Source organism: Arachis hypogaea, chromosome 16 (assembly GCF_003086295.3).
Source record: "Arachis hypogaea cultivar Tifrunner chromosome 16, arahy.Tifrunner.gnm2.J5K5, whole genome shotgun sequence".
NCBI classification, from domain to species: domain Eukaryota; kingdom Viridiplantae; phylum Streptophyta; class Magnoliopsida; order Fabales; family Fabaceae; genus Arachis; species Arachis hypogaea.
Genome location: NC_092051.1, coordinates 101,444,790 through 101,453,543, shown reverse-complemented (window position 1 = coordinate 101,453,543; position 8,754 = coordinate 101,444,790). Strand labels below are relative to the sequence as shown.

Below are 8,754 nucleotides of genomic sequence, written 5' to 3'. Positions count from 1 at the left end.
ATGATCGAGAACCTACAGATGATTAGCCGTGCGGTGACAGCGCACCTAGACCATTTTCACTGAAAGGAAGGATGGTAGCCATTGACAACGGTGATCCTCCAACACACAGCTTGCCATAGGAGGGACGTGCGTGCGTGAAGAAGAAGATAGAGAGAAAGCAGAGATTCAAAAGGCAAAGCATCTCCAAAACTCCAACATATTCTCATTTACTGCATAACAAGTAACCTTTGATTCATGCTCTCTTGTTCATTTGCAAGTCAATTGATAACCACTAATTAATATCCTGACTAAGAGTTGCAAGATAACCATAGCTTGCTTCAAGCCAACAATCTCCGTGGGATCGACCCTTACTCACATTAGGTATTACTTAGACGACCCAGTGCAATTGCTGGTTAGTTGTGTGGAATTAAATAGTGTGAAGTAATTTTTGTGCACCAGTTATCTACTTGATATATGCATATCATGCTTGTTGGTGAGTGCCTGTTTGAAATAATTGAAGCACCAGGCTTTTGATATTGAGACTGATCATCTTGATATCTTTTGTTTGGTGTAGACAGGAATCCTAATGGCCACTCGCGGACGAGGTCGAGCACGTTCACGAGAAAGTAGGAATGAGGAACCAGTTGACAATCATGCCAAATTCATGGAGGCAATGGAAAACCTCGCTAACACTATGGAAGCTAATACTGCTGCGACTCTGCAAGCTGTCCAAAGATTAGGCCAACCGGCCGGAAACAGAAATGGGAATGGCAAAGGAAATTCTCATGATAATGCTGAGGAAAATTGTGATAATACGGGGGGTATTCCGATGACCTTGGTAACGTTCCTCAGGGTTCATCTGCCAATCTTCCGAGGATCAACTAATCCTACTGAAGTGGACAACTGGTTCCAGACAATGGAGCATGTCTTACAGGCGCAGCACGTTCGAAACGATCAGTATGTCGAGTTTGCCACCTATCAGCTTACAGGAGAGGCCCAACACTGGTGGCAAGCTGAGTGCCGCTTGCTACAACTTTAGAACGCCGATGTTCCGTGGGACATATTCCAGATGGCATTTTATAAGAAGTATTTTCCCGAGTCTGCAAGAGAAGAGAAGGAGATGGAACTGATGCAGCTGAAGCAAGGTTCCCTATCTGTGGCGGACTACACAAGCAAGTTTGAGGAACTCTGTAGGTTTTCTAGGGTATGTCAGGGAGCCTCGGAGACTTATGAAAGTTGGAAGTGTATTAAATACCAAAGGAGGCTGAAGGACAATATTATGACTGTTGTGGCTCCTATGGAGATCCGTGTCTTCTCCGACTTGGTGAACAAGGCGAGGGTGATTGAAGAGTATGCCAAGACGGTAGCTTCGTCCAAGGAAACTCATGGAGGGAATTCTAGTCAGGGGCGTGGCAAGTATTTCCATCTGAAGGTTCAAAGCTTCAAAAGAGGAGGATAGGCACTTTAAGGTCAAGGAGGCTTCAGGAAGAACACTCAGACTCAGTTTCAGTATACTAAGGGGAGAGGAAATTAGAGTAAGAATTCTCTGGATTTGACTTGTGTACATTATGGGCATTTCCATCCTTATAACTCATGCAAGATTGGTTTAGGTGGTTGCTTCAATTGTAGGTTTCCTGGCCACATTGCAAGGGATTGCACTCGTGGGAGGAATCAGAATGCGGGCCAGAGTCAGCATCAAGGTCGAGTCTTTGCTGTGAATGCCAAGGATGCTTCCAAGGCGGATCCATTGATAAGAGGTATTTGTTTATTTGCTAAAGGAGTCTTTAATTGCATTGTATGATACTGGGGCTTCGCATTCATTTATTTTATTTGCTAAAGTCGAGGAACTAGGTTTGAAAGTATCAGAGTTACCTTTTGACCTGCATGTACATACTCCGCACCAGACGGTTATAACTAGGTCAGGGTGTAGGCAAGTAGGTTTCAAGCTTGAGGGTAGAGATTTTGTGCATGACTTGATTTATTTGCCAATGGTTGGGTTGTAGATGATTTTGGGGTTTGATTGGTTGTCGAAGAATTGAGTTTTGTTGGATTGCTTTGAGCGGTCAATTCGGTTTATGCCGGAAGGAGAAAATAGAGCAGTGGTATCTGCGGGATATTATCTGAACTCTGTAATGGTGCACTGTAGTGGAGAAGAGTGTCAGGGTTATATCTTGTTAACTGCTAATGCTTCGAGCGATACCCAAGACTTAGATCAGATTTCGGTGGTTAGAGATTTTCCAGAAGTGTTCCCGGAAGATATCCCTGAGTTCCCACCTCAAAGGAGATTGAATTTGCGATTGAATTGGTGCCGGGAGCCGGACCAGTGTCGATTGCGCCTTATAGAATGGCTCCGATAGAGCTGGCAGAGTTAAAGACTCAGTTGGAAGAGCTTCTGAACAAGAGGTTCATTCGACCGAGTGTATCACCGTAGGCATCGCCAGTTTTATTGGTGAAGAAAAAAGATGGAAGCATGTGTTTGTGCGTGGATTACCGACAGCTAAACAAAGTAACTGTGAAGAACAAGTACCCGCTACCAAGGATAGATGACTTGATGGATCAATTGCAAGGAGCCGGAGTGTGTTCCAAGATTGATTTGAGATCCGGTTACCATCAGATAAGGGTGAAAGAGGATGATATCCCTAAGACTGCCTTTAGGATGCGCTATGGACACTACAAGTTCACGATGATGTCCTTTGGGTTAACGAATGCACCTGCTGTTTTCATGGATTACATGGACAGAGTGTTTCGTCCCTTTTTGGACAAATTCATGGTGGTTTTCATAGACGACATCTTAGTTTACTCTAAGACGGAAAAGGAGCACGAGGAGCACTTGAGGATTGTGTTGCAAATCTTAAAGGAGCGGAAGTTGTATGCTAAGTTGTCCAAGTGCGAATTCCGGAAGGAGGAAGTGAAGTTGTTGGGTCACGTGGTGAGCAAAAGAGGAATAGCCGTAGATACTTCTAAGGTAGAAGCGGTGATGGAATGGGAAAGACCGACAACGGTGATGGAAGTCAGAAGCTTCTTGGGTTTAGCTAGATATTACTGGAGATTTATCGAAGAATTTTCCCGGATTGCACTACCGATGACAAAGTTAACAAGGAAAGAAGTGCCATTCGTGTGGACGTCAGAGTGCGAAGAGAGTTTTCATACTTTGAAGTAGAGATTAACTTCAGCACCTATTTTGATCTTGCCGGAACCGCATGAACTGTTTGAAGTATACTGTGATGTTTCCCTGAAGGGCTTAGGTTGCGTGTTGATGCAACACCAGAATGTGGTGACTTACGCATCGCGACAGCTGAGACCGCATAAGGTGAATTACCCAACTCATGACTTGGAATTAGTGGCAATTGTGTTTGCATTGAAGATTTGGAGGCACCACTTGTACGGAGTAAGGTGTAGTGTCTTTTCTGATCATAAGAGTCTCAAGTACATATTTGATCAGAAAGAGCTTAATATGTGTCAGAGGAGGTGGATGGAGTTGCTTAAAGATTATGATTTTGAGCTGAGTTATCATCTCGGAAAGGCGAATGTGGTAGCAGACGCATTGAGGAAATCTTTAACAATTTCTTGGATGAGAATCAAGGAAGAAGAGCTAGTGGATAAGTTTCTGGATCTTAAGCTGGATATTGGTGAAGTTGCCGGAAGAGCTTGTTTGAACTAGTTAGAGATCTCAAGCACGTTTAAATCAGAGATACAAAGGGCTTAGCAAGATGAGCAGAAGCTTCAGCAATTGTTTCAACCAGTTGGTGATAAGAGGCGTAAAGAATTCACTAAGGATAGTGAAGGATTATGGAGATACAAGGGAAGGATCTGTATACCGGATGTCGGAAGTTTGAGACAAGGTTTGTTGTCGGAAGCTTACAACAGTGGGTTTTCTGTTCATCCTGAAAGCACGAAGATGTATTATGACTTGAAGAAGATGTTTTGGTGGCCTGGGATGAAAGGTGATGTAGCAACAGTGGTATCCAAGTGTCTAACTTGCTAGAAGGTGAAGATAGAGCATCAGAAACCATCGGGAATGTTACAGCCACTTGAAATCCCTCAGTGGAAGTGGGAAGGAATCGCAATGGATTTTGTGATTGGTTTATCGAGGACTAGGTCGGGATTTGATGCGATTTGGGTAATTGTGGATCGCTTAACCAAATCTGCTCATTTTCTGCCTATCCGAGTGAACTGTTCTATGGAGGAGTTAGCAAGGTTGTATATAAAGGAGATAGTAAGGTTGCATGGTGTGCCATCGAGCATAGTGTCGGACCGTGATCCCCGATTCACATCAAGGTTTTGGGGAGCTTTCCAAAGAGCCTTCGGTACGAAGCTATGTCTCAGTACTGCCTATCATCCACAGACGAATAGACAGTCAGAAAGGACTATTCAGACATTAGAAGATATGCTGAGAGCATGTGTTTTGGATCAACCCGGAAGTTAGGATCGTTACATGCCATTGGTGGAGTTTACGTACAACAATAGCTTTCATGCGATTATAGGGATGGCTCCGTATGAGGCCTTGTATGGACGGAAGTGCCAATCTCCACTTTGTTGGTATGAATCCGGTGAAGTAAGTGTTTTGGGTCCTAATTTGATAGCGGAGACTGCTGAGAAAATTAAGAAGATTCGTGCAAGGATTCTAACTGCTCAGAGTCGACAGAAGAGTTATGCAGATCGGAGAAGAAAACCCTTAGAGTTCGAAGTGGGAGAGCAAGTATTCCTCAGGGTTATACCGACAACTAGTATTGGAAGAGCAATCAAAACCAAGAAATTGAATCCAAGATATATAGGACCGTTTGAGATTCTGAAGAGATTCGGGACGGTGGCGTATCAAGTAGCTTTGCCACTTCATCTGTCTAACCTGCATGACGTACTCCACGTGTCACAGCTTCGTAAGTACACGTCCGATGCGGCTCATGTGTTGGAGCCTGAGTCGGTTGAGTTGAAGGAGAACTTAACTTTCCAAGTAATGCCAGTGAGGATCGACGATGCTAGTGTGAAAAAGCTGCGAGGAAAGAAAGTTTCATTGGTTAAAGTTGCTTGGGAGCTAGCAAGAGTAGAAGAGCACACTTGGGAATTGGAGTCCGAGATGCGAAAGGATTACCCCGAGCTTTTCTCAGGTAATTCAAATTTTGAGGGCAAAATTTTTTATTTGGTGGGGAGAATGTAAGAACCGCAATTAATTAACCAGTTAATTAATTGATTATGTTGCACAGATTAGACTCCGTAAAGTTAGAGTGAGAATTTGAGGATTTAAAGGTGATTTTTGGACTCAGTAGGTTTTTCTGAGTCAGAAAATGTGTTTTCTGCGAAAAACCGTGAAAAAACCACGAATTGGCAGTTGAACCGATTGAACCGGTTCAAGTCTGCCCGGCACCGCACGAGAAAAAGTGAAAACCGTCAAAAACCTTAGAAAAATATTAGAAGTTGAAAACCGGGAGTCAATTTTAAAGGTTTGGCCCAAGCTAAAAACGCTAACGGGTTGGACCAGGCCCAAATTGGGCCTAAGCCCAACATATATAAGGTTCATTTAACGAACCCTCACCTCATAAACACACACGCACTTCAGATTTGAAAGAGGGAAGGAGAGGAAGAAGAGAACACTATTCACACCTCTTTTATCTTCGCGATATCTCGTGCTACGGTGCTCCGATTTGTGTACCGTCAGAGGCTACGCGTTCCTTGTGAAGAGCTCTACAAAACCCGTATAAGAAACTGGTAAGGAAAGCTCGAATCCCTCTTAGTTTCTCTCTTCAAAATTTTGGGTTTATTAGGACTTTGGGTTAAGTGAGTTTTTGTGATTTTGGATGTTTAGGTTCACCCTAATCCTTGTTTATCATTGGGTTTTGGCTTCCAAAGCTATTGGAAAAAGGTTAGAGCTCTTAAACCTTTGTGAAATTATGTTCATATTGAATCCTAGGTTGATTGATGGTGATTTATATGTATATAGCTTGATAAATGTGAGTTTGGGAGCAAGTGGAACATATTGATGCTTGTTGAAGTGGAATTGAATGCTTGTTTTGGAGTTAAGAGCTTGCTTGGGCTCATTTTGGGTTTTGGTGCATATAGAAAATCGGTCAAGGTATGATTTCGGTTTTCTCTATGTAGTATATAATATTCATGGACACTTAGGCTAGTGAGCTATAGGATAGGGTTGGAAATTTATATGTTGTTGATGATTGTTTGGGTTGATGATGTATAATGAATTGATGTTGTTGTTGTGGTTGAATGATGAAGTTGAGATATGATGGAATTGGATGAATGATTAGTGTTAATTATTAATATGAATCATGGTTGAGTTGATGATAAAAATTGATGGTGATATAATATTGATTGGTGAATATGTGATATGGGTGATATTGAGGTTGAGAATAGTATATGAAGGAAAATGTGGAAAGAATGGTACAAAATGTCATAAAGTGTAGGTTTTGATGAGAAATGGAGTTTTGGAATAGTTCTATTTGGTATTGGTTGGTTTGAGTTGTGAAAATAAGTAATTTGGTAAATTGTGAACTTGGGTAAAAGTTGGTTTTTGGTGAAATTTGTTCGATCATAACTTTTGCCTCGGTTTTCAAAATTTATTGGATTTGAAATTAAAGCCTATCAAAATCCCTTCAATTTGATATAAAGTTTGTAAAATTTGGGTTTTTGTAGAGGAAGTTATGATCATTCAAAATTGGTGTTGAAAATCTGAAATTCTGTAGAGTTGCAGAATTTTGTGTTTTCTGGTATGTGCGCACTCACAACCTTGTGTGCATGCACAACCCTGTGAAAATCTTAATCTGTGCAGATACACAGACCTGTGTGAACGCACAGGTAGGAAAATGCGTTCTGTTTGCAGCGCTAGCACAGCTTGTGCGCGTACATACCAATGAAGAATTGCAACCTGTGCGTACGCACGCACCTGTGTGCACGCACACATTGGGGAGGCTAGTCTGTTGGAGGCGCTGGCACAGGTTGTGTGAGTGAACAGACTTTGTAAAATTTGACACTTGTGCGTACGCACACATTTTAAAAGTCTCCAGAGCGTGCGCACGCACAACCCTGTGCGACCGCACATGCCCTGTTTCTCAAATTTTTCTTTGTTTTCAACTATTCTACCTTTCCAACAAGGTTGTAAGTTTCTATAACACCATTTTAAGACTCTTGGACCTAGTTTTGGACATTTAAAACATGGGAAAGAATCTAAGGGTTTTAAAGGATATTATTTGGAAAAATTAGAGAACGGAGGAGTAGGTTTCGAGTGTACCGAGGATGGCTTGATGTTATGTGAAGGATGATTAATGTATGAGTTGAAGAATGATGAACTATTGATGTTTGGAAATTGAAATGTGAATTGACAGTGATTGTGATAAGTCGAGAACTCTGAATGGGATGGTGGATCCATGTATATTGAAAATTTTTTCTAAAAACCACTGAAGTACTGAATTGTACTACGATTATGAGACCCTATGCGTTCGACAGGGACGGCGGTTAATCCCGCCTACCGAGGTAGTGGCGGTGGCGTAAGGATAGTGGTTAATCCCACTTACGTTGAGATGTGAGGTCTGAGGCAAGAGAATCCCACTCGCATCCCTTCAGATCTATAGAGCGTGCAGGTGCAAAATCCTGGATAGTGATCCGAGCACTATGTCTCGGGGGTTTCCATTGATGATTCCGAAGGGCGACATCTCCATAGAGATGTGTCGGGTTGGCAGTTGAACCGACAATGTGATATCACAGTCAGTAGGACAGGCATTCATCATATGCATTTACTATCTGTTTGTATGCTTTGACTACTTGAAATGGCTTGCCTATTTGTATAACATGCTTAATTACTATTTGAATTACTTGCCTTATATGCTTCTACTTCTGATTTACTTGCCTTGTATATAATTGTGATTTCTACTGGGATTGAGGAGGTCCGGAAGGCGGTGGCGATGGGATAGCATGGAGGATTGGTCGGTGAAGGCTGTGGGACAGCGGTGTTGGTTAGAATAGAAATCCCCTAAGATAGACTACCCGGTTTTATTTATGTTAAGGTTTATATTATGCTTAATTGTCTTAGTATGCCTTAAGTTTGAATCTTGTGATGGATATGGAGCTTATGATTACCTTTGGCGTCCCGGGGTCTTATATCCTACCTCACTGGGCACTGTTACCATACTGAGAACCTCCGGTTCTCATACCATATTTCTATTGTGTTCTTCAGATGCAGGTCGCAACCCACCTCGGTGAGTTGTTGGATGGTGATAGAAGCGGAGGATCCGAATATCTTTTTGAGTCTTTTGATTTATGTTGTTTATACATCTCTCACTGTTGTATTTTGTCTTGCTTAGAGGCATGTATTTGAGAGAACCAAACTTGTATAAGTTGTTTTATTGCCTGATTTCTATATATCTGTATATGGCTAGCCGGCTTAAACTCCGCGAGCCGTGGCTAGATTCTTTTGATATTATACTATGATATTTTGTTATATTGTATCCATTTCTTATGTTTTAAGTTCGAAGCTTCGTTAGCACGTTTTGCACTTTTAAAATCCTAAGTTTGAGCTAGATCCTTCATCGGGCTTCTAGAATATATTATTTTTTCTATATAAATATTATGTATGAGTTTAGAACTATCGTAATCTCTGATTAATCTTTTCTTTACGATGCGAGGCAAAGCTTAGGCTAATTAGGGTGTTACAACTAGCTTGACGGTACTGCTCTCATGTCAGCAATATGGTGGATTTTCTTGCTCAACTTCACCACCCAAGTAATGTTTCACTCTCTGGCCATTAACAGTAAATCATTTATCAGACTAATTGCA

At 41.8% G+C, this 8,754-nt stretch overlaps 1 protein-coding gene across 1 annotated transcript; it reads left to right on the top strand.

Moving 5' to 3' along the window:
* Window positions 1-2,449: 2,449 nt before the first annotated feature.
* LOC140180161 (uncharacterized) lies at window positions 2,450-7,473 on the top strand. The gene is made up of 8 exons (XM_072220584.1): window positions 2,450-2,676; window positions 2,719-2,908; window positions 3,503-3,629; window positions 3,723-3,923; window positions 4,563-5,020; window positions 5,780-5,836; window positions 5,915-6,046; window positions 7,429-7,473. Exons 1-8 carry the CDS (start codon window positions 2,450-2,452, stop codon window positions 7,471-7,473), a joined length of 1,437 nt encoding a protein of 478 aa, XP_072076685.1.
* Window positions 7,474-8,754: the final 1,281 nt, after the last annotated feature.

Bases quoted from the DNA above. Each gene is read 5' to 3' on its own strand.
- LOC140180161 (XM_072220584.1), top strand. From the start codon at position 2,450: ATGTGTTTGTGCGTGGATTACCGACAGCTAAACAAAGTAACTGTGAAG. The intron at 3,630-3,722 runs GTTTGAACTAGT...TGTTTCAACCAG, and splicing joins TGAAGTTGCCGGAAGAGCTT to TTGGTGATAAGAGGCGTAAA. The intron at 6,047-7,428 runs GTATGATTTCGG...TGCGTTCGACAG, and splicing joins CATATAGAAAATCGGTCAAG to GGACGGCGGTTAATCCCGCC.